This window comes from Cherax quadricarinatus, chromosome 1 (genome assembly GCF_038502225.1).
Source record: "Cherax quadricarinatus isolate ZL_2023a chromosome 1, ASM3850222v1, whole genome shotgun sequence".
Classification (NCBI taxonomy): domain Eukaryota; kingdom Metazoa; phylum Arthropoda; class Malacostraca; order Decapoda; family Parastacidae; genus Cherax; species Cherax quadricarinatus.
In genome coordinates this window covers 3,137,840-3,162,596 of record NC_091292.1, presented here as the reverse complement: position 1 = coordinate 3,162,596, position 24,757 = coordinate 3,137,840, and the positions used below count along the sequence as shown (strand labels likewise).

Below are 24,757 nucleotides of genomic sequence, written 5' to 3'. Positions count from 1 at the left end.
TATGGCTCCCGTATCCCTGAACGTGATAGTAAAGTTTCTGGGCCTCCTCTTTGATCGTAGGTTATCCTGGAAACCTCACATTACCTCTCTGAAGGCAACTTGTCACAGCCGGCTGAACCTTCTTAAAACCCTTGCTCATCTTTCATGGGGAGCTGATCGTCGAACCCTCCTTCGCCTACATTCCACCCTTATTTTATCGAAACTTGATTATGGTGACCAGATCTATTCAGTGGCATCTCCTGCTACTCTCTCTAGCCTTAACCCCATTCATCACCAAGGATTACGTTTATGCCTTGGTGCTTTTCGCTCTTCCCCTGTCGAGAGCCTCTATGCAGAAGCGAACGTTCCATCCTTATCCGATCGCCGTGATGCTCATTGCCTTCGCTACTATGTACGCTCTCATGATCTCCGCAATCCTTCCATTTATAGAATGGTCACTGATATTAGTAGACATTCTTTATTTGTTCGCCGCCCCTGTTTACTCCGTCCCTTCTCTCTTCGCCTTCATTCGCTCGTCTTCTCTTCAATTACCACCTTTCTATGCACATGTAGCATCTCACTTTTCCCTATCTCCCTGGGAAGTTCCAGCTGTTCGAGTCTGTTCTTTTTCTCTCCCTTGCTCGAAAGCCCAACTGTCTACGGTCGCTTCCCGCTCTCTTTTTCTTGACCACTTTCACTCTCATTCTCATGCCATTGCTGTGTACACAGATGGTTCTAAGTCTTCTGACGGCGTAGGATTCGCAGCAGCGTTTCCGGACAGCGTCGTACAAGGGCATTTACTATCTTCGGCTAGTATTTTTACTGCTGAATTGTATGCCATCCTTACAGCACTTATCCGTATTGCATCTATGCCTGTGTCGTCATTTGTGGTTGTCTCAGACTCCCTTAGTGCTTTACAGGCTATACAGAAATTTGATACACCTCACCCCTTAGTCCTCTGTATCCAACTTTGGCTATGCCGCATCTTTACCAAGCATAAAGATATTGTTTTTTGTTGGGTCCCTAGTCATGTTGACGTACAGGGCAATGAACAGGCAGACACTGCTGCGCGGTCAGCAGTACATGACCTACCAGTTTCATGTAGAGGTATTCCATTTACGGACTATTTTGCTGCAATATCTTCCCAACTTCACACCCGTTGGCAACAACGTTGGTCTACTATGCTCGGCAACAAACTTCAATCTATTAAACCGAGTATAGGTTACTGGCCGTCTTCTTATCACCAGTGTCGAGGTTGGGAGACTACTCTCTCCCGTCTTCGCATTGGCCATACTCGTCTTACTCCTGGATATCTCATGGAGAGGCGCCCTGCTCCTCTCTGTGAGAATTGCCAAGTTCCATTATCAGTCAGCCACATTCTGTTGGACTGCCCACTTTATCAACGAGCACGCAGAATTTACCTCCGTCATCGTCTTCGCTCTGCTACTCTCTCTTTACCTTCCCTTCTCGCTGATGGACCCACCTTTCATCCAGACTCTCATTGACTTTTTGACAACAACTGACTGACTTCACAAATTCTGATACCTTCAGCCCTTTCTACTTCAATCTCTTGCTACCCTCTACCCCCGTACTATCCCCTGCCCCGCTGTTTTCTGTAACCTACTGATCATCCCTCCTCCCTTCTGCCATCCAATACCCTCGCTTCCTTCCCTACCCTGCAGCGCTGTATAGCCCTTGTGGCTTAGCGCTTCTTTTTGATTATAATAATAATTTAGCGGCTTTCTTGGCATCAGTAATGAGAATTTGGATGGGTTCAGGACTAGTAGCTTGATATTGGACACTAAATAATGGGTAAGGCCTTTTCCTACCCCACTCCTTCCCCGTTTGATTTTATTTTATCAGAGAAATAGGGTAAAACTGTGATGAACTAAAAATGGAGGGCAAGTGTAATATTAGGAGAGACTTGGGAGACAACTGATGAGCATAAGCAAATTTGATAATGGTGGGGATGTTTCTCATTTCATGCCGAAAGATATGCTGGGCTCTTAGTCGGGCAAGCACCCGTGGGCAGAGTAGCACCCCTCCCAGAAAAACTGCTCTCCTGTCCCTAGGCACAAACCACAAGTCCTCACCACTGCATTGTGATCAGTTTCTGGGGTGAGGGAGAGTTGCTATCTTGGATAGACATGGTTAGACATGGTTAAAAAAAAAAAAAAAAGCCTTTTAGTTTTTTTTTTTCTTCAGGTCAACATCATATAGGATGTATAAACCTTACAAATAATTTGTAACAATACTGTACAAATACAGTATCATTACCTATTGCATAAAGTCAATCTAGTTATACAAAACTGCTATAAGTTAACCTATCCTTATGATTCAAGATGCCTTTCTGGTAAAATCTGAATCCTCTCAGCATAAGCAACATCTATAAAGTGAGAAGCCTTTCCTTAAAGAGGTATTGGTATAAAGACTTAAGATAGCATACATGGTCTGGGCCTTCCCACATGCTTTCATAATGGGTATTACATTAATGGGAAATGACCAGCAATGTGGAATCTGGGGAGGGGGGGGGTTGTAATAAAGGTATTCATTATTATTATTATTATAATCAAAAAGAAGCGCTAAGCCACAAGGACTATACAGCGCTGCAGGGCAGGAAGGAAGCGAGGGCATCAGGTGGCAAAAGGGAGATGGATGAGCAACAGGTTACGGATAACAGCGGGGCAGTGGATGGTGAAAGGGTAAAGGGCAGCAAGAGACTGAACCAGAAAGGGCTGAGGGGAGTGCGAAAAGTATCATCAGAGTTTGTGGAGTAAATCAGTCGTTGTCAAGAAGTCAATGAGAGAGTCAGGATTAAAGGAGGGTCCATCAGCAAGAAGGGAAGGTAAAGAGAGAGTAGGAGAACGAAGACGACGTTGGAGGTAAATTCTGCGTGCTCGTTGATAGAGAGGGCAGTCTAACAGAATGTGGCTAATCGATACTGGAACTTGACACTGCTCACAGAGAGGAACAGGGTGCCTCTCCATGAGATACCCATGAGTAAGACGAGTGTGGCCAATGCGAAGGCGGGAGAGAGTGGTCTCCCAACCTCGGCACTGATGACAAGAAGACGGCCAGTAACCTATGCTCGGTTTAATAGAATGAAGTTTGTTACCGAGCAGAGTTGACCAACGTTGTTGCCAACGGGTGCGAAGGTGGGTAGCTATTGCAGCAAAATAGTCCAGAAATGGAACACCTCGATAGGAAATTGGTAGGTCATATACTGCTGACCGCGCAGCAGTGTCTGCCTGTTCATTGCCCTGTACGTCGACATGACCAGGGACCCAACAAAAAACAATATCTTTATGTTTGGTAGAGATACGGCGTAGCCAAAGTTGGATACGGAGAACTAGGGGATGAGATGTATCAAATTTTCGTATAGCCTGTAGAGCACTAAGGGAGTCTGAGACTACTACAAATGATGACACAGGCATAGATGCGATACGAATAAGTGCTGCAAGAATGGCATACAGTTCAGCAGTAAAAATGCTAGCTGAAGATAGTAAATGCCCTCGTACGACGCTGTCCGGAAACACTGCTGCGAATCCGACGCCGTCTGAAGACTTAGAACCATCTGTGTACACAGCGGTGGCATGAGAATGAGAGTGGAAGTGATCAAGAAAAAGAGAGCGGGAAGCCACCGTAGGCAGTTGAGCTTTCGAGCAAGGGAGTGAGAAAGAACAGACCCGAACAGCTGGAACTTCCCAGGGGGGTAGGGAAAAGTGAGATGCTACATGAACATATAAAGGTGGTAACTGAAGGGAAGACAAGAGTGAAAGTAGGCGAAGAGAAAAGGGACGGAGCAAACAGGGGCGGCGAACGAATAAAGAATGTCTACTAATATCGGTGACCATTCTATAAATGGAAGGATTGTGTAGATCGTGAGAGCGTACATAGTAACGAAGGCAATGGGCATCACGGCGATCAGACAAGGATGGAACATTTGCTTCTATATAGAGGCTCTCAACAGGGGAAGAGCGAAAAGCACCAAGGCACAAACGTAAGCCTTGGTGATGGATAGAGTTAAGGCTAGAGAGAGTAGCAGGAGAGGCCGCGGAATAAATCTGGTCACCATAATCGAGTTTCGATAAAACGAGGGCTGAATGTAGGCGAAGCAGAGTTCGACGATCAGCTCCCCAGGAAAGATGAGCAAGGGTTTTAAGAAGGTTTAGCCGGCTGTGACAAGTTGCCTTCAGAGAGGTAATGTGAGGTTTCCAGGTTAACCGACGGTCAAAGAGAAGGCCTAGAAACCTGACTGTATCACGTTCGGGGATACGGGAGCCATAGAGATACAAAGGATGATCGGAGATAACAGAGCGTCTAGTGAAAGTAATTTGGTGAGTTTTGGTACTTGAAAATTTAAACCCATGTGTGGTGGCCCAAGTGGAAACACGGTCGACCGCATGCTGGAGAGAAACTGCAATAAGGTGACAGTCAGCGCCTGCACAAGCAATAGCGAAGTCATCAACATAGAGTGATGACCAAATATTGGGTGGAAGAACAGAGGCCAAATCATTTATAGCAAGGAGAAAAAGTGTTGTGCTTAGAACACATCCCTGAGGGACACCTTCAGCTTGGACGAAGTCCGGGGAAAGAACATTATTGACTCGAACACGGAAATGTCTGTCAGTTAAAAAGTTCTTAAGGAAGGATGGTAGATTGCCTCGGAGGCCTAAAGAATGGGCCTGGGCCAAAATATTATACCTCCAAGTTGTGTCATATGCCTTCTCAAGGTCAAAAAATATGGCAATAACTGAGTGATTATTCGCAAAGGCATTACGAACATACGTATCCAAGCGTAGTAAGGGGTCTATGGTAGAACGACCCTTACGAAAGCCATATTGACTAGCGGAGAGACTGTTGTGAGTCTCTAAATACCACATTAAACGTCGATTTACGAGGCGTTCCATCACTTTGCAAACTGCACTTGTAAGAGCGATGGGGCGATAGTGGGAGGCATCATGTCCTGTAGTACCCGGTTTGCGGAAAGGGAGAACAATGGCAGATTTCCACAGCTGGGGAAGAACTCCTTGTGCCCAAATAAGATTGAAGAGGTGTAAGAGGACTACAAGGGCTGACCGATGTAAATGTTGTAACATACGAATATGAATGTCATCAGGCCCAGCTGCCGATGATCGGCAAGCTGAGAGCGTTGCCTCCAGTTCTTGAAGTGTAAAAGGCACATTATACTGTTCTTCTCCGAGAGAAGAAAAGTCCAAGGGTACTAACTCTCTGGCAGACTTTGAGGAAAGAAACGAGGGGCATAGATGGAGCCCTCGGGAAATACGGACCAGATGTGTGCCAAGTTCAATGGCAACGTCGAGAGGGTTTGCTATATCAACACCAGTGACCCGTAGAACAGGAGCCGGGTCAGGAGAGTATTTACCACTCAATTTCCTCACTTTTTTCCAGACTGCACTCATAGAAGAAGCAGAAGTGATGGTGGAAACATAGTCTCGCCAACAAGTGCGTTTAGCTTCACGGATGACACGGCGAGCGATCGCACGCTTCTGCTTAAAATCAACAAGTCTCTCAGCGGTTCTATTGTACCGGTACCTGCCCCATGCAGCACGTTTCAAACGTACTGCACGAGCACAAGCAGGAGACCACCAAGGCACGCACTTCTGAGAATGCCTGCCTGAGGTTTGGGGTATAGAATGAGAAGCTGCGGTATAAACTGATGTCGAGAAGATGTGTAGGAGCTCATCAATGGAGGATGAAGAAGGAACCTCACTAAAAGCAGTGAGGTGTGAGTAAAGATCCCAATTTGCCCGATCAAATTGCCAGCGAGGGCTACGGGAAGGTGGTGAATAGGAAGGAGAAGTAAGAATGATCGGAAAATGATCGCTGTCATGTAAGTCTGGTAGAACAGACCAGGTGAAGTCTAGTGCAGTGGAGGAAGAGCAGACTGATAGATCGATGCAAGAGAGAGTATGAGTACGAGGATCAAAATGGGTGGGAGTACCCGTATTTAAAACATGGAGGGGGTGAGAGGCAAGAAAAGCCTCCAACTGAATGCCACGTGAGTCACAATGAGACCCCCCCCAGAGGAAATGGTGGGCATTAAAATCACCAAGTAACAGAAGTGGTGGTGGTAAGGATGAAACAAGAAAGGCAAAGTCTGGGATAGAAAATGCTCGAGAAGGAGAGAGATATAAAGAACATATTGTAAACCACTTATTCAAGTGGATACGGGCTGCAGTGTAATGCAGCGAGGTATGGACAAATAGTTGACAGTACGGAATATCATTGCGTAGAAGAAGGGCACTTTCATTAAAGGTCCCATCTGAGAAAGGATCCGAAGAATACAATAAATTATAGCCTGAGATAGGTTGGAAAACAGCCGAGTGTAATTTTGGTTCTTGTAAGCAAGCACCAACAGGGGAAAACCTGGAAAGCAACATCTGAAGCTCACCCCGATTACCCCTGAGGCCGCGGATATTCCACTGTAAATAGGCCATGATTGGCGATGAAGAAAATATCAGGAATCTGTAGGTAAAGGCACCTACGGACTAGAGGGGTTAGAAAAGTCAACGTGTGGTGGCATTGGAAGATGTTCAAGTAGCGAAGGAACGGAGCGTTGCGAAGAATGGGGTTGTGAAGATGGAGGAGAGGGAAGAGAAGGAACAGGAAGTGAATCAGTGTCCATTGAAGGTTTAGTCTCTGCAATATATTCTGAAATGGCTTCAAGTGTTTCTGAATTCAAAGATGTATGGGAAACCATATTGGAGATAGGAGGAGGAGGGTGAGTAAAGATTGGGACAGTAATGGACTGTACCAAAGTAGAGGGGGAGGGAAAAGTGTAAGGGACTGGAGATGAAGTGTGGGGGGGGACAGAAGAGGTAGAAACCTGGGAGGTGACAGAAGAGGGAGAAACTTGGGAGGGGACGGGGGTGGAAGGCATAGTACGAGGAGGAGGGTGAATCTCCACACTTGTAATAGAGCCAGAGAGAGGGGAAGAACTAGGTACAGAGACTGGAAAGGTAACGTGTGGAGGTGGAAGAAGGGAAGGAAGGGGCAAAGAAGATTTGAGCAATGTGGATTTTTTGGACTTCTGAGTAGAGGGGCGATTGGTATTAGGTGTCGTACGAGGTCTTGTCGATACTGGGGCTTGTGAGGAAGGACGCGAAGATGCGAGAACAGACTGAGTTGTAGTCGGGACGTCAGAGCCAAGGACAGCAAAAGGATTAGATGCCGTAATGGCTATGGGAGGGGTAACAACAGAGGAGGCTGCAGAAGATGGGACCCCAGAAGTGGGGGGATGTTTGGAAACACGAGAATAAGAAACACGGGGTAGTCTCCCTTGGAGGCGGAGATGAGTAACTGCCATAGCATAAGGGAGACCTTCTGCCTCTTTGAGGCAACGGATTTCACGTTCATTTAAGTAGACCTGGCAACGGCGGGAGTACGAAGGGTGAGCTTCATTACAATTAAGGCAAGATGGAGGTTGACTGCAAGATGTATTAGAATGGTTGTCGGCACCACAGACTGGGCATTCGGCCATAGATCTGCAATATTTCGCTGGGTGACCAAAACGCCAGCAATTTCTACATTGTTGCGGTGTAGGTATCACCTTTCGAACTTGTAACCGATGTCCCGCGACATATACAGAGGACGGGAGTTCTCGGCTGTCAAAAGTTAAACGAGCCACATTGCAAGGGTAACGTCTCCGCCCCCGGGCAGGAAGGACATAAGTGTCTACTTTGAGGATTGGGAGATCCTGGAGTTCCAGCTGTTCAAAAATGTCATTGCCACATGACTGGAAATTCTGTTGGACTATGGTATGGGGCAGAATGACAGTACCACTACAAGAATTGAGAGAAAGATGTTTTTCAATAGTGATAGGAGTAGTATCGATATTCGAAAGGAGAGAAAGATCATGAGCTTGGGTAGCATTCTGGACAGTGACGATGCGCGTACCGCTCTTGAGAGCGTGAAATGAAATATCTCTGCCAACATGACGCAGGAGCGCTTTGGCAATACTATGGTCAGAAAGGTAGGCAGAAGAAGAAGTTGGTCTTAAAGTAAAGAATTTAGTCCATTGTGTGGTCCGAAATTGAGCGTGGAGAGGGAGTGCTTGACGTGTCGGTCGTTTCCGAGTAGAATGGGAAGGTAACGACGGAGCATCATCAGGAGATTGACGTTGGCGTTTAGGAGTAGGACCGGAGTTGGTCCGGCATGAAATGGGTGGGCGATTCGAAAATTGCCGTACCGTAGAGGGAGAAGCCGGAAGCATAGTCAAAGGAGAGCGGAGTTCAGACAAATCGAAGGAGTCAGTCGAAGCCCCGGTACCTGAAGCGGGTGAGGAAACAGCACCAGCAAGAGGTACAGGGGCATCAGGAGTGTCCGAAGAGTGGTCTAAACACAAGGCAGGGTCAGAATGGGGTGCGGTATCAAGAAGGGGCCCGGGGGTAGTGGTTTCATGGACTAGGGCTGCCATGGTTAGGTTACTCCTTTGCTTTTTGTTTTTAAGAAAAAAAAAGAAAGAAGAAAAGAAAATAAAAACAAAAAAAAGAATAAAAAAAGGGGGGAGCGGGGAGGAATAGTTCCCAGGAGGAATGAAAGGGCCGGAAATCTCCCTCCGCGCCCAAGAGGACTCGACACCGCTAGTAGCGCAGATGCAGCATGGAACCCGTGCCATACCCTACCCTTCATGCCAGTAAACCAGCAATCCGGGATAGCAACCTCACATCTGCCGAGCTACCTCGGTGGACAAAAGAGAGGGCGGCCGGATATCCGCCACAAAGCATACCTCCTTCAGCCACCACCCCCGGAATCCGAAAGGTGGCTTCCAGAGATACACCCGTCGCCCAAAAGACACCCAAAGCTACTCCGGGATACCGGAGAGGGATCGGGACATCCCTAGGCAATCCAGATTCCACGGCAAACTACGCCACCGCCAAGAAACCTCAACGGAATGGGATCGACCCCGGTGTCCTTTCCCCTACCTAGGAACTAGCGCGCCTGTGGGAGAAATCACGAAGGCTAAAAAGAGGAAGGGCAAAAGGGAGGGGTGAGGAGGAGGAGGAGGAATGGAAAAAGGGGAGGATGGGATAGGGGAGGGGAGAATGGGGGGTAATTAGGTTCGGTCTGAGGAAGAAGACCGACAGGGCTAATTCCTCAGACCAAGAGCCTCTTCACCACGCCAAGGAGCCCCCCTTGAAGAGGAATAAAGGTATTCAATGAAGGAAAAACTAGCTTTGATTCCTTGGATCAAAAGCCTTTCATTATTATAATCAAAAAAGAAGTGCTAAGCCACAAGGGCTAAAAGCCCTTCAATAACAGGACATGCCATGGAATTTTTTGTAATACAGCTAGGGTATAGTTAGGTTGAAAGGCTGCAACAGACCAATGGCAGTATTACTCTACCTATAAAATTCAGAAACAATTATTGGCAAATTGTTATGAAGGTCTCATGAACTTCAAGGGAGCTACAGGAGTGTGCTGTGTTGCAAGTGAAGAAATTTCTCTAAAGGACCTGGGAAGGGCACTATATTATCAACTGAATTCCAGAAAATGGCACAAGAAACAGGTTAATTTGGCACTTCTCCAGGAGTATAATACTAATTTCAAAACATTCTGGTATCATGAATTATATTAATGTTGGTAGAATTACCAACTGTTGGGTAAAAGGACACAAGCACAACTGAGTGCCACAATAAAATGTCGCATTAGTTGCGCCTGTGTCCTTTTACCTAACATCATGAATTATAACCGATTAATTTTGAGAGGTGTCCTTTTTTTTTTATCCCATTTTATGCATCCTACCAATGGCAGTGGTATTTGAGTGCTACGACTTAAGCTAGGTATGATGCATCCTGATTACCCAGCTGCTGTAGAACTCCACACATGATTTCACGCAAAATCTGCAAATAAAGTTGCAAGTGAATCGTTAAACTTGTCAATATAACATCAGTAATAAATTTTTTGAATACATTTACCCGAGTCGTGTGACCTAACAATGATTACTGCTTCTCTATTCATCCTCATCAATGCTCTACTTGTCATTTGTATGGTGGTAGGTAGTTTTTAACAGCCATCTCTCAAGGTAAGGTGACCCATTCATCATTATTCTCTCAATATTTTGCCAGAAATGTAGACATCACAATTCAGAGCACAAGCGTTTCCTTTTCTACCTCCAGAACCCTAGTCTGGCCAATGTGTACTTACTTCCCCTTCCCCTCCCCCTCCCCATTTTACCTTGTACTCCATCATCCTATCCCTTTCCATCCTGTCTACGTGCACAAACCACCACAACTGATGACCCTGGAAAAAAATCCAATCCTAATCTCTTATGTGTAATGTAATATGTACTGGTGCTCACTAATAGCAGCTGACACGAGCACAGGCAGACAAGTTGAGGGGTGGTGATGAAAGTAGCTGGTGTGAGATAATGATGGGGAAAAGTCATCCAACTAAAAATTTCACATTGCTTGTACAAGAAAGCGTAACAACTAAAGAAAGGTACATGCAAGGAGAGCTGTCTTCATCAGACAGCACCAGTGGTGTCAAAGCATCCTTTGCCACCTATGGAGAGTTTTGATCATTATACCAGATGATCATAAACGTTCAGGATCTTATTCTGATGCAAATTTTTGTTTTCCTCGTTCTGGCCTGCCAGCACTGGGTTTCATATTCTGGTTGATACTTTAGTATTAAAACTACAACAAATGAAGTTATTGTAGACTGAAGTTCATAGTTTGTTGTGCTTTCTTGTCATCTAGTTGCACAGCTATGATGCCAATGGAAACACTGGCTTGTAGTTAAATATTTATTTCAATCCTTTACAATTTTTATTTTTTATAATTCCTGAATACAGTGGACCCCCGCATAACGATGGCATCACATAGCGATTTTTCCACATACCGATTACTTTTATCGCAAAATTTTTGCCGCGCATACCGATTAAAAACCCGCTTACCGATTTTCGTCCGAGACGCGTCCAATGTGCCCTCAGCCAGCCTCACATGTGCCGGCCGTCCCATTGTTTACCAGCCAGCCTCCGCGGTAACATCCAAGCATACACTCGGAATATTTCGTATTATTACAGTGTTTTCGGTGCTGTTTCTGGAAAATAAGTGACCATGGGCCCCAAGAAAGCTTCTAGTGCCAACCCTGTGGTAAAAAGGGTGAGAATTAGTATGGAAATTAAGAAAGATTTTGAAGGGTTTGGGGCTAACCCTGAGAAGCCTATGCCAGTTGTGGAATCCATTGTGCCTACTTCAAAGATTAAGGAAATGTGTGCACAGTGGGTTGAACTGCAAACCTTTATAGATGAAAATCACCCTGACACAGCTGTTGCAAGCCATGCTGGTGACTGTTTCAATGACAATGTTGTGGCCCATTTTAGACAAATCGTAAAGGAACGGGAGGTACAGAGCTCTATGGACAGATTTGTTGTGCGACAGAGGTCCAGTGACTCTCAAGCTGGTCCTAGTGGCATTAAAAGAAGAAGGGAAGTAACCCCGGAAAAGGACTTGCTACCTCAAGTCGTAATGGAAGGGGATTCCCCTTCTAAACAGTAAGAAGATAATGCTCTCCCCTCCCATCAATCATCACCAGATCTTCAATAAAAGTAAGTGTCATTTAATTGTGCATGCCTTTTTCAGTTTGTGTGTATTAAAATTAACATTTCATGTGGTAAAAAAAATTTTTTTTCATACTTTTGGGCGTCTTGCACGGATTAATTTGATTTCCATTATTTCTTATGGGGAAAATTCATTCGCATAACAATTATTTCGCATAACGATGAGCCCTCTTGCACGGATTAAAATCGTTAACCGGGGGTCCACTGTAGTTCATTCTCACTATTCACTCTCTCCCTTTATATTTACCACAGGTTGTATTATGTATACTGTATGTCTAATATCTGGCTGGTTTCAAGTCCTACTCTTTGAGGCCAAGATGTTGCTGCTAGTGGTTTACATACTTAGTCATTATAACCTGGCTGATCTGGCACTTGTTTCGTGAAGCCATTCTGTAATTTTAAAATGAACAGCCAAGATTTCTCAAAAGACTATGTATATACAGTAAACCCTCTTACACAGTGGCAGTAAAAAGGGATTTTGTTGAACCAATTTAAAAAAAAAATTACCTTTTGTTGTGGATTTCCATCTTTGGCCCAAATAGGGTTTAAGGGTTGAGTGTTTGGTAAGACACTGTTCCTCCTCTCGCGCAGCCTACAGTTCAGTGGCGGCTCGTAACGCCAGTAATACCTATACTATTGTACCACATCAAACTTCTATTTTTAATAATTTTTTATCTTTTGTTGAAAAAAAAATAAAAAATTTGCTTATAAATACACTGAAAACAACATAAACAGATTTTTCCTGTAATATATTTGTCAGCTGCAAATTATTTTAGCATACGGTTGAGGTCATACGTCTGGCAGTGAGCATCTGGGGGGACTGCAGCTCCTATGGACGAACCGCCATTGCTACAGTTGCATTTTGGGAGCATCATTAGAGCTTATCAAAAGATATTGGAACTTCTTATCACCTCATTTCATTGTTATTAACCATAGTACTGAAGAGGAATACTAGTCATGCTGGAGGTCCTAAGAAGTGTAAATTTGATGGTAATGAAGAAAGTGTTTATTTTAGACATACTGAGAGGTGGCACACATCACCTGTGATGCAAACTATCGACACTTGGTTTGAGAGAATCCACCATCTGTACAATTAGACTGAAAAGAATAACTTGTACAATGAGTACTGAAGATTGTGACCTAGTGAAGAGAAAGTTAGAGGTCAATACTGTAGGGTACAACAAACCAGAGATACAATAAATATCCTGTAAAGTACACTAGTACAACTGGCAACTTTAGTAGGTTGGTAGACAGCAACCACCCAGGGAAGTACTACCGTCCTGCCAGATGACTGTGAAACAGAAACCTGTAACTGTTTTGCATGATGGTAGGATTGCTGGTTTCTTTTTCTGTCTCATAAACACGCTGGATAACAGGGATATCTTGCTACTCCTACTTACACTTTGGTCACACTTCAGACACGCACATGCATATATATATACATACATCTAGGTTTTTCTCCTTTTTCTAAATAGCTCTTGTTCTTCTTTATTTCTTCTTTTGTCCATGGGGAAGTGGAAAAGAATCTTTCCTCCGTAAGCCATGCGTGTCGTATGAGGCGACTAAAATGCCGGGAGCAATGGGCTAGTAACCCCTTCTCCTGTAGACACTTACTAAAAAAGAGAAGAAGAAAAACTTTATAAAACTGGGATGCTTAAATGTGCGTGGATGTAGTGCGGATGACAAGAAACAGATGATTGCTGATGTTATGAATGAAAAGAAGTTGGATGTCCTGGCCCTAAGCGAAACAAAGCTGAAGGGGGTAGGAGAGTTTCAGTGGGGGGAAATAAATGGGATTAAATCTGGAGTATCTGAGAGAGTTAGAGCAAAGGAAGGGGTAGCAGTAATGTTAAATGATCAGTTATGGAAGGAGAAAAGAGAATATGAATGTGTAAATTCAAGAATTATGTGGATTAAAGTAAAGGTTGGATGCGAGAAGTGGGTCATAATAAGCGTGTATGCACCTGGAGAAGAGAGGAATGCAGAGGAGAGAGAGAGATTTTGGGAGATGTTAAGTGAATGTATAAGAGCCTTTGAACCAAGTGAGAGAGTAATTGTGGTAGGGGACCTGAATGCTAAAGTAGGAGAAACTTTTAGAGAGGGTGTGGTAGGTAAGTTTGGGGTGCCAGGTGTAAATGATAATGGGAGCCCTTTGATTGAACTTTGTATAGAAAGGGGTTTAGTTATAGGTAATACATATTTTAAGAAAAAGAGGATAAATAAGTATACAAGATACGATGTAGGGAGAAATGACAGTAGTTTGTTGGATTATGTATTGGTAGATAAAAGACTGTTGAGTAGGCTTCAGGATGTACATGTTTATAGAGGGGCCACAGATATATCAGATCACTTTCTAGTTGTAGCTACACTGAGAGTAAAAGGTAGATGGGATACAAGGAGAATAGAAGCATCAGGGAAGAGAGAGGTGAAGGTTTATAAACTAAAAGAGGAGGCAGTTGGGGTAAGATATAAACAGCTATTGGAGGATAGATGGGCTAATGAGAGCATAGGCAATGGGGTCGAAGATTTATGGGGTAGGTTTAAAAATGAAGCGTTACAGTGTTCAGCAGAAGTTTGTGGTTACAGGAAAGTGGGTGTGGGAGGGAAGAGGAGCGATTGGTGGAATGATGATGTAAAGAGAGTAGTAAGGGAGAAAAAGTTAGCATATGAGAAGTTTTTACAAAGTAGAAGTGATGCAAGGAGGGAAGAGTATATGGAGAAAAAGAGAGAGGTTAAGAGAGTGGTGAAGCAATGTAAAAAGAGAGCAAATGAGAGAGTGGGTGAGATGTTATCAACAAATTTTGTTGAAAATAAGAAAAAGTTTTGGAGTGAGATTAACAAGTTAAGAAAGCCTAGAGAACAAATGGATTTGTCAGTTAAAAATAGGAGAGGAGAGTTATTAAATGGAGAGTTAGAGGTATTGGGAAGATGGAGGGAATATTTTGAGGAATTGTTAAATGTTGATGAAGATAGGGAAGCTGTGATTTCGTGTATAGGGCAAGGAGGAATAACATCTTGTAGGAGTGAGGAAGAGCCAGTTGTGAGTGTGGGGGAAGTTCGTGAGGCAGTAGGTAAAATGAAAGGGGGTAAGGCAGCCGGGATTGATGGGATAAAGATAGAAATGTTAAAAGCAGGTGGGGATATAGTTTTGGAGTGGTTGGTGCAATTATTTAATAAATGTATGGAAGAGGGTAAGGTACCTAGGGATTGGCAGAGAGCATGCATAGTTCCTTTGTATAAAGGCAAAGGGGATAAAAGAGAGTGCAAAAATTATAGGGGGATAAGTCTGCTGAGTATACCTGGTAAAGTGTATGGTAGAGTTATTATTGAAAGAATTAAGAGTAAGACGGAGAATAGGATAGCAGATGAACAAGGAGGCTTTAGGAAAGGTAGGGGGTGTGTGGACCAGGTGTTTACAGTGAAACATATAAGTGAACAGTATTTAGATAAGGCTAAAGAGGTCTTTGTGGCATTTATGGATTTGGAAAAGGCATATGACAGGGTGGATAGGGGGGCAATGTGGCAGATGTTGCAAGTGTATGGTGTAGGAGGTAGGTTACTGAAAGCAGTGAAGAGTTTTTACGAGGATAGTGAGGCTCAAGTTAGAGTATGTAGGAAAGAGGGAAATTATTTCCCAGTAAAAGTAGGCCTTAGACAAGGATGTGTGATGTCACCGTGGTTGTTTAATATATTTATAGATGGGGTTGTAAGAGAAGTAAATGCGAGGGTCTTGACAAGAGGCGTGGAGTTAAAAGATAAAGAATCACACACAAAGTGGGAGTTGTCACAGCTGCTCTTTGCTGATGACACTGTGCTCTTGGGAGATTCTGAAGAGAAGTTGCAGAGATTGGTGGATGAATTTGGTAGGGTGTGCAAAAGAAGAAAATTAAAGGTGAATACAGGAAAGAGTAAGGTTATGAGGATAACAAAAAGATTAGGTGATGAAAGATTGAATATCAGATTGGAGGGAGAGAGTATGGAGGAGGTGAATGTATTCAGATATTTGGGAGTGGACGTGTCAGCGGATGGGTCTATGAAAAATGAGGTGAATCATAGAATTGATGAGGGAAAAAGAGTGAGTGGTGCACTTAGGAGTCTGTGGAGACAAAGAACTTTGTCCTTGGAGGCAAAGAAGGGAATGTATGAGAGTATAGTTTTACCAACGCTCTTATATGGGTGTGAAGCATGGGTGATGAATGTTGCAGCAAGGAGAAGGTTGGAGGCAGTGGAGATGTCATGTCTGAGGGCAATGTGTGGTGTGAATATAATGCAGAGAATTCGTAGTTTGGAAGTTAGGAGGAGGTGCGGGATTACCAAAACTGTTGTCCAGAGGGCTGAGGAAGGGTTGTTGAGGTGGTTCGGACATGTAGAGAGAATGGAGCGAAACAGAATGACTTCAAGAGTGTATCAGTCTGTAGTGGAAGGAAGGCGGGGTAGGGGTCGGCCTAGGAAAGGTTGGAGAGAGGGGGTAAAGGAGGTTTTGTGTGCGAGGGGCTTGGACTTCCAGCAGGTATGCATGAGTGTGTTTGATAGGAGTGAATGGAGACAAATGGTTTTTAATACTTGACGTGCTGTTGGAGTGTGAGCAAAGTAACATTTATGAAGGGGTTCAGGGAAACCGGCAGGCCGGACTTGAGTCCTGGAGATGGGAAGTACAGTGCCTGCACTCTGAAGGAGGGGTGTTAATGTTGCAGTTTAAAAACTGTAGTGTAAAGCACCCTTCTGGCAAGACAATGATGGAGTGAATGATGGTGAAAGTTTCTTTTTCGGGCCACCCTGCCTTGGTGGGAATCGGCCAGTGTGATAAAAAAAAAAAAAAAAATAATAAGAACCCTAGCCATCCACCTCAGCCCAGTAGAGCCACAGCAACTTTTTCCACCCATTGCCAAGTCAACAAGCAACAACTAGACTAAGGAGAGATAAACTGCATTTTGTACTTCATAGAAGGGTCTCAGGAACAAAACTTTATTTTTCCCACAAGCTCCTCAATTAGCATAAAGCTATTTTGATAACATTATTAAATGGTTTACCATCTAATGCAGTCTATTATTTGTAGCATAAACATTTACTATCCTGAACTAGTTAACTTCACTGATATAAGTCCCTAAGCTTAAACAAAATTATGCCATTTTTTTTTTCCCACACGGCCATCTCCCACTGAGGCAGGGTGACCCAAAAACGGATTTTAGATATTACTGTACTAACCTGTGGTTTACAGTGTTCTTCCACCCATGAAATAACAGATCCAGATATCTCAGCAAAATTGTTAGTCGCTATACAATGTTCAAAAGATTGGTAGAGTGAATCCATTACTGCACGAAACTGGAAAAAAAAAAAAAGTTGATTTAACTAAACAGGTAAAATCACCGACATATAAAAACATAGTGAAATAATAAAGGGAAATTTTAACAAAAAAATGCTGACTTAAATGCTTAAAGTACAGTAATAAGCTTAGACTGAGATAATGATGTCTTAATTGTTTTTACACTCATGGGGAAGTCCTACACCTGTAGCAGTCATACATGCATAGGTAATGGGAGGCAATCAGATTCTGATCCAAGGAAATGGAGGCTATTCTCAATTCTCTTGATCAAGAGCCCTTCATCTGCATTAATCCCTAAAGGGTTTATGATATTAATGGCTTGAAGTTGAGCTTGATTGTCTTACTGACACTAAAATGCCACATTCAACATACCACTTGAAATTTAACATCATCAGAAATCTGCTTGCTTAGCTGGCCAGGTTGACTTTGATGAGCAGATACAATTTGTTCATAATTCAGTTTCATGATGGTAAGGGCCACAACTTCCTTCTGTAAGGCAGCCACCTCCTCCTCTTGTTTGCTCTTTTCCTTCTTGAGAAACTGAAGAAAACATTAAACGTATTATAGGTACTAAAGAGAACTATATAGATTTTAAATTTAGTACAGTAAACCCTTGGCTGTTTGGAGTGACATCTAAACTGTCGTATCTAAGCGCCTCTGCAAAGACAGTGATTATGTGTGAATGATGGTTAAAGTGCTGAATAATTAAAGTTTTTTCTTTTTGGGTCACCCTGCTTTGGTGGGAAATGGCTGACATGTTAAAAAAAAAAAAAAAAAAGAGATTTAAATGACTAATAGGGGGTAGTGGGTGAATGGTGGATGAAGATAAGATTGTCATGAGCATAACAATAATGGATAATTCTGCACCTGACAGTCTTTGTTTGTTCACTCCAATTCCCACTGAATTGTGCTATATACCTTTATGAAGTTCATTTAACCCTTTGAGGGTTTCGGCCGTACTAGTACGGCTTACGACCCAGGGTTTTTGACGTACTAGTACGCCTAAATTCTAGCGCCCTCAAATCTAGTGGGAGAAAGCTGGTAGGCCTACATATGAAAGAATGGGTCTATGTGGTCAGTGTGGACAGTGTAAACAAAAATCCTGCAGCACACAGTGCATAATGAGAAAAAAAAACTGACCGTTTTTTTGGAATAAAACAGCGACTTTGCACTGTATTTTCGTATGGTATTTATTGTTGTATTCTAGTTTTCTTGGTCTCATTTTATAGAATGGAAGACATGTTACAGAAATTGAGATGATTTTGACTGGTTTTACAATGAAAAGTACCTTGAAATTGAGCTCAAAGTAGCAGAAATGTTCGATTTTTACCGAAGTTCAAAAGTAAACAAATCATGCCAAGGTTCCAATACACGTCAACTGGTGAGTCTAATATTCTTTCGCAAGTGCGCCAATATTATTTATACCATTTTTTACACTAATGCAGTAGTCTGCATAACAGTAAATCTTCTATTTTTTGTGAGAATAAAAATTCAAAGTTTAAAGCAAAAGAATATAAGAGGGGCCTTGAGACGTGACTAATGAACAGAGGAAATGTCATTTTAGTGCCAGGAATGTCTTTCTTGTTTATTCTGGGCCCTATTCGGAAATTGGTATCTTTTGAAATTTGTGTGAAATTGGCAAAATTGCTAAATTCTGACCACTGTACTGGATAGTTGAAATTGATAAATGGGTGGTTTCTTGCACTCATCAATAGAAAAAATGGAGTTCTAGCGAAATATTCATGTTTTTTGTCGACTAGTACAGTGGAATTGGCCGAAAATGGGGCTCAAATTGGGCAAAATCGCTGATGCGTAAACATCGCTGAGACCGCTAACTTCGGGAGAGCATAATTCTGTAAGTTTTCCATCAAATTTCAAACTTTTGGTGCCATTATGATCAGGAAAAGATTCTCTATCTTTTCATAAGAGAAAATTATTTTTTTTTTTAAATTTGGCCGACCCTTAGAACGAGTCTCGGAGAGGGCCTGTCGACCCTCAAAGGGTTAATTGAAGATTTCCTGTATTATATTGAAGCAAGTAAAAATATTACTGTAATTGCAACAGTCTTCATATTATTCCAAAAAAACAACTAAAGTTCTGGAACTGAATTTAATCAAACATTTAGTACAGGTAAGTATCCAAATTTTAAGGTGACTTGAGGCTCAGTGGTAGAGCCTTTAGCTCACAACAAGGGCCCCCTTCACCATCAGTATATAGGTATACAGGTGTTAGTTGACTGTTGAATCACATTCTGGGGATAGGGCTATAGTGTGGAACCTCAAATATCGAACTTTCTTTGGTTCAGAAGGCTGTTCGAGTGCCTTTACCAAATGAATTTATTCCCATGAGGAATAATGTAAATTAGGTTAGTCCATTTCGGAATAATGTAAATTAGGTTAGTCCATTTCAGACCCTCAAAAATACACTTATAAAAGCACTTACAAAAATACACTTACATCAGATCGACATTGAACTGGATCCCCAGCCATGCTGGCATCCGGGGAAATGAGGCGGCAGATGATGCAGCCAAGGCAGCAACAGACTATCCACATGTTGGGATTACTGTCCCAATCAGCCTACGACAGACCAAACTGGTGGCTGCCAGAGCCATGAAACTTATGGGGGAGGTCTTAGGTGATACCCCATCTCAAGAGTGGTACTGAGCAGCGACTCAGGGAGAACACCCTCCATATGTACCGCCATCCATCGGCTTCGTTTGGGCTTTCCCACAGCCAAGATGATGGTAGACAAGGCTGAGGAGATGTGCCAGTACTGTCAGCACGTTGTCCAGCGGCCCCTAACACACTATCTTCTGGAGTGCGAAGTTACTGAGACACTCCGCAGGCAACTAGGAGTGATATTCCCTCCCGAAGAGGACCCAGAGATGACTGCGGCCACACTAGTGTACCATGGAGTCAACGAACCAGACAAGCTGTTACCTGTGATAACGACATCTCCTCCTCGCTAGTGTCCATAGTTAGGAGTACATATGGTGTTGTCGCTTATGAGATGCACCAGTTGAACTGACCAGAAGAGTGCTTGAGCAGCATACATCACATCACTGTAGAAACCTTTCTCCCTCGGGAGCCAGAGACGGGACTACGGTCTTGGAGAACATTATACATACATACACTTACATAATTGGGTGTGTTGGGAGCAGTTCGATTTTTGAGGTTCCACTGTACAGTGGACCCCCACGTTTCGGTGGCCGTGACTTTCGTGGAATCCTACTTTTGGCAACTTTTTTTTTCGTCAAAATAAAGCCTCACGGTTCGTGATTGGCCGTGATTTGTCCGTTGTACGGGACGTGTCCATGCAGCCGGGAGCAGCCAGGCATACACAAAGGTTCCCACACATCAGTGTGGCATGATTTGTGGGCGAGTGACCATCACCCCACGGGTTCATAAAATACATTTCATAATAATCCATTGTTTTTTGTGCTTGCAACTGCTAAATAAGCCAACCTGGGCCCAAGGAAAGCTCATAGTGCCAGCTCTTTGGTAAAGAAGGAAAGAAACAATAGAATTAAAAAAAAAAAAAACTTGTAGCAAAGTACCAAAGTGGAGGAGGAAGAGAGAGGGGAGAATATGCCTTCTTCATTGATTCTACGATATGTACGATACCAAAGCAGCAGGTATCATTAAAGGTTATAGCGCCAGCCAGCGATAAAGTGTAGCATTAACAGTGTAGCAAGTACGTTAAGCAATAGAAAAATGACACGAACGTAACCCTCCAATGTTGTTGGTGTATAGGGCCACTGAACATACACCGCCCTGCTATCTTCCACCAGCCTAAACCTCTGCCAGCGTCTTCTCCATCAAACTAATTAAAATAATATCTCCTCCAAGGTAAGTGTAAATATTTCTTATTTATAAATTAAAGTGTGAAATTTAATCTTTAAAAAAAAATATTTTTTGTTAATACTTTTGGGTGCCTGAAATGGATTAATTGTATTTCCATTATTTCTTATGGGGAAAATGGTTTCACCATTTGTGAATTTCGCCATTCAGCAGACTCTCTGGAATGGATTAATCATGAAACTCGGGGGTCCACTGTACTTCGAAATGAGCTGAGGTAGCCTAATAGCCCTTAGCCAGTAAAGGAGTTGTGATAGGATAACAGCTTTAGCCTGTAAATGAGCTGAAGCAGGATAGCTCTTAGCTTGTAAATGAGATGAAGTATCATAACAGCTAGTAAGAAGATGAGGTAGGATAACGGCTTTTTTTTTTTTTAACGTTGGCCGTTTCCCACCAGACCAGGGTGACCCAAAAAGAAAGAAAAACCCAAAAAGTAAGAAAACACTCTCATTTTCACCATCACTCTGCTTTGCAGAGGCACTCAGATACGACAGCTTAAACGTCTCTCCAAACTGCCAATATCCTGAATCTCTCCTTTGAAGTGCAGGCATCGAACATTTCCAGGACTCAAGCCCGGCTTACTGGTTTCCCTGAATCCCTTCATAAAATATTACCCTGCTTACACTCCAACAGCTCGTCAGGTCCCAAAAACCATTCGTCTCCATTCACTCCTATCTAACACACTTACGTACGCTTGCTTGAAGTCCAAGCCCCTCGCACACAAAACCTCCTTTACCCCCTCCATTCAACCTTTCCTAGGACAGCCCCCTACCCCATCTTCATTCCACTACTGATTGATATGCTCTCTCATAGTACAGTATTTTTTTCTGGACATGCATTAACCATACTGCGCAAGGAATTGCTGTACTAACCAGGATGCTCAGTGCATACACCTTGTATGCAGTGAGATAGACAACCATAATGGGTAGTCATGTGGAAAGTCAGACAAGGTAAATACAGTGGACCCTCGAGTTTCGGCAGCCTCGACTTTCATGAAATTCGACCTTCGGCGAGTTTTTTTGGCAAAATTTGGCCTCGAGTTTCATTAGACTCGTGTTTCAGCGACCGTCCGGCACCCGTCCGCCCGTCACCGCGCACACCAAGCCAGTCTCCCACACCATTCACACTCAGTGTGCCATTGTTTACCAACACGTGACCATCACCCCGCGGGTTCATACAATACATTTCATAATAATCCATTGTTTTTTGTGCTTGCAACTGCTAAATAAGTCATCATGGACCCAAGGAAAGCTAGTGCAAGCCCTTTGGTAAATAAATTGAGGAACACGATCCAGAGGGATTTTGAAGGGTTTGAGGCAGACCCTGTCCCTGCCGACCCTCTGCCTGTTGTGGAAGGTGTTGTGGCATTGGTCAAGTCCATGGGGTTGGAGGTGAGTGACAGGGATGTGGAAGAGTTGGTGGACGACCACAGGGAAGAGCTAACCACTGACGAACTGCAAGAGCTTCAACTGGAACAGCATCAGACCACAGCCAAGGAACTTGCTTCAGAGGAAGAGGAAGAGGAAGAGGGAGTGGATGAGGTGCCTTCTTCAAAGATTAAGGAGATTTGTGCCAAGTGGAATGAGTTGCAAAGTTTTGTTGAAAAGTATCACCCTGACCAAGCTGAAACAAGCCATATCTGCAACACGTACAATGACAGTTTTGTGTCCCACTTCAGGAAAATCTTAAAGAAATGTCAGAAAAAGACCTCTCTGGATAGATATTTTGTGCGACAGGGGTCCAGTGACTCTCAAGTTGTTCCCAGTGGCATTAAAAGAAGGGAAGTAACCCCAGATAAGGACTTGCTACCTAAAGTCCTAATGGAAGGAGATTCTCCTTCCAAACAATAGTGTACACCTTCCTCCTATCCCCTCCTCCCGTCTTCCATCCACCCAGAAGTCTTCAGTAAAGGTAAGTGTAATGTTATTATTATTTTTTATATGCATGTACTTGATTTCTCATTGATTTCAGTACATAAATCTTTATTTAATTTAAAAAAAAATATTTTATTTTAATATTTTTGGGTGTCTGGAACAGACTGATTTTATTTCCATTATTTCTCATGGGGAAAATGGTTTCGAGTTTCGTGAATTTCGACTTTCAGCAGGCTCTCTGGAAGGGATTAATCACGAAACTCGGGGGTCCACTGTACTCACTAACCTGAATATAGTCAATGCTTTTCTGGAGAACTGTGGCTTTAGACATCTTGTAGCACTGCCCCTGTTCAGTATTTTGACATGTGGGAACAAGATCTTGCAAGGAATCATAGCCTTTGTTGATGGCATTACGACGCTTCTGCTCAGCCTGAGTGTGTGCTTCACGTCGACGTTCCTTATAACTCATCTGGTTACCTCGGTCACTGTCTTCATCATCTGTCACATCTGTTTAAATAAATGACATTATTATTATATTAAGTTTTAATTAATGCAATCTTGTAATTCTTAGGGAATGGTACAACCTAGAAAAATGTAAGATTATTTTATTCCGCTTCTTAATTTAATTACAATACAGTAATTTATACAGAAGATTAATCTGAAGGAAAGAGGTAAAAAATTATTTTTAATTTTAAAAATTCTGTGCTTTATCTTCTAAAGTTTACCTGTTGATAAAACTGCAGATCATCACCCCTGTTGGCCTTATCAATCAGGCTGTTAGGTCTCACTGCATGCAGTACAAAGTATGCACAGCCTAACTGATCAAGAACTGTTAAGAAGAACTTGACAAGTTCCCTCTTGCAGACAGTTTGAGTTTCATTAATAATTTACATTACATTTGAAGGGCAAATAATGAAAAGTCTTATAACTTTTATACTTACAAGTTTCTCTTCATGTATTTATTGCACTTCTTTTTGCAGTGCTTTATGATCCTTGTGGGTTTAGCACTTAGTTAAGATTATAATAATAAATAATACACTTCTTATCATTGGGGTGCAAATACCAGGCTTCTCATTCTTGTACAGGCTAAGAGAAGCTATTCTACCTTAGTGCATATCTAAGATATGCATATCTTAAATATACTTCCCAGCATATCTAAGATATACTACCACCCCACGGATGCAACTCCCAACAGTCAGTTAACAACCAGGTACCTACTTACTGTTATTCTGTAGGAAAAAAATGCTAATTCCTCATTTCTTCAAATATTCAGTATTTTACTCCAGGTCACAGGAGCAGCAGGTGTAAGGAAACATGCCCAACACTTCCCCCTGTGCTAGGGATTGAATCACACACACTCAGTATGAGAGCTGAGTGCACTCCCAATTGAGCCACAACTGACTAAGCATACCCAATTATTTAGGTAGTGAAATTTCTCAGTACACTCTCCAGATCCACAATATTGCTTGCCTTGAACAGGGTTGTTGTGCACAGCAATATTCCATCACACAGAGTACAAGTGTATTTCTGTGATGGGTTTCTCCTCCCTCTTATTCTTGCTTTTATTCTTATTCTCTCTTTACTCAGTGCAAGTACAAAAAAAAAATCCATAGAAATGAAGATGCATCACACTGATCAATTAATGGTAAGTGGCAGGGCCCAAGAGCTATAGCCTGATCTCAACAAATACTTCTGAAAGACAGAATCACAATTTTGAATTTTATATATAGATTTAATTACTTAACGCATTGGCCATCTCCCACTGAGGTATATTTGCTTTAGTATGGTTGTGTGCGTGCGTGCGTGCGTGCGTGTGTGTGTGTGTGTGTGTGTGTGTGTGTGTGTGTGTGTGTGTGTGTGTGTGTGTGTGTGTGTGTGTGTGTGTGTGTACTCACCTATTTGTGGTTGCAGGGGTCGAGTCCTAGCTCCTGGCCCCACCTCTTCACTGATCGCTACTGGATCCTCTCTCTCTCTGCTTCCTGAGCTTTGTCATACCTCTTCTTAAAACTATGTATGGTTCCTGCCTCCACTACTTCGCTTGCTAGGCTATTCCACTTGCTGACAACTCTATGACTGAAGAAATACTTCCTAACGTCCCTGTGACTCGTCTGAGTCTTCAGCTTCCAGTTGTGACCCC

General features: G+C 43.0%; 1 protein-coding gene and 1 long non-coding RNA gene across 3 annotated transcripts in view; one reads left to right on the top strand and one right to left on the bottom strand.

The window, feature by feature from the left end:
- Positions 1–713: 713 nt before the first annotated feature.
- Positions 714–9,184, top strand: LOC138851028 (uncharacterized). The gene is made up of 2 exons (XR_011391871.1): positions 714–2,523; positions 9,155–9,184. It is a non-coding gene; the product is annotated as an uncharacterized lncRNA (long non-coding RNA).
- The window catches only part of bigmax (helix-loop-helix-leucine zipper transcription factor bigmax), a 63,433-nt gene continuing 47,830 nt past the window's right edge, over positions 9,155–24,757 (bottom strand). For both annotated transcript variants that reach the window (XM_053773267.2, XM_053773285.2), the window contains 4 exons: positions 22,907–23,127; positions 17,262–17,429; positions 16,772–16,888; positions 9,155–9,845 (listed from right to left, as the gene is read on the bottom strand). In XM_053773267.2, the coding sequence (XP_053629242.1) occupies positions 9,777–9,845; positions 16,772–16,888; positions 17,262–17,429; positions 22,907–23,127 (575 nt within the window). In that variant the 3' untranslated portion in view covers positions 9,155–9,776. The remainder of the gene's footprint in view (positions 9,846–16,771; positions 16,889–17,261; positions 17,430–22,906; positions 23,128–24,757) is intronic.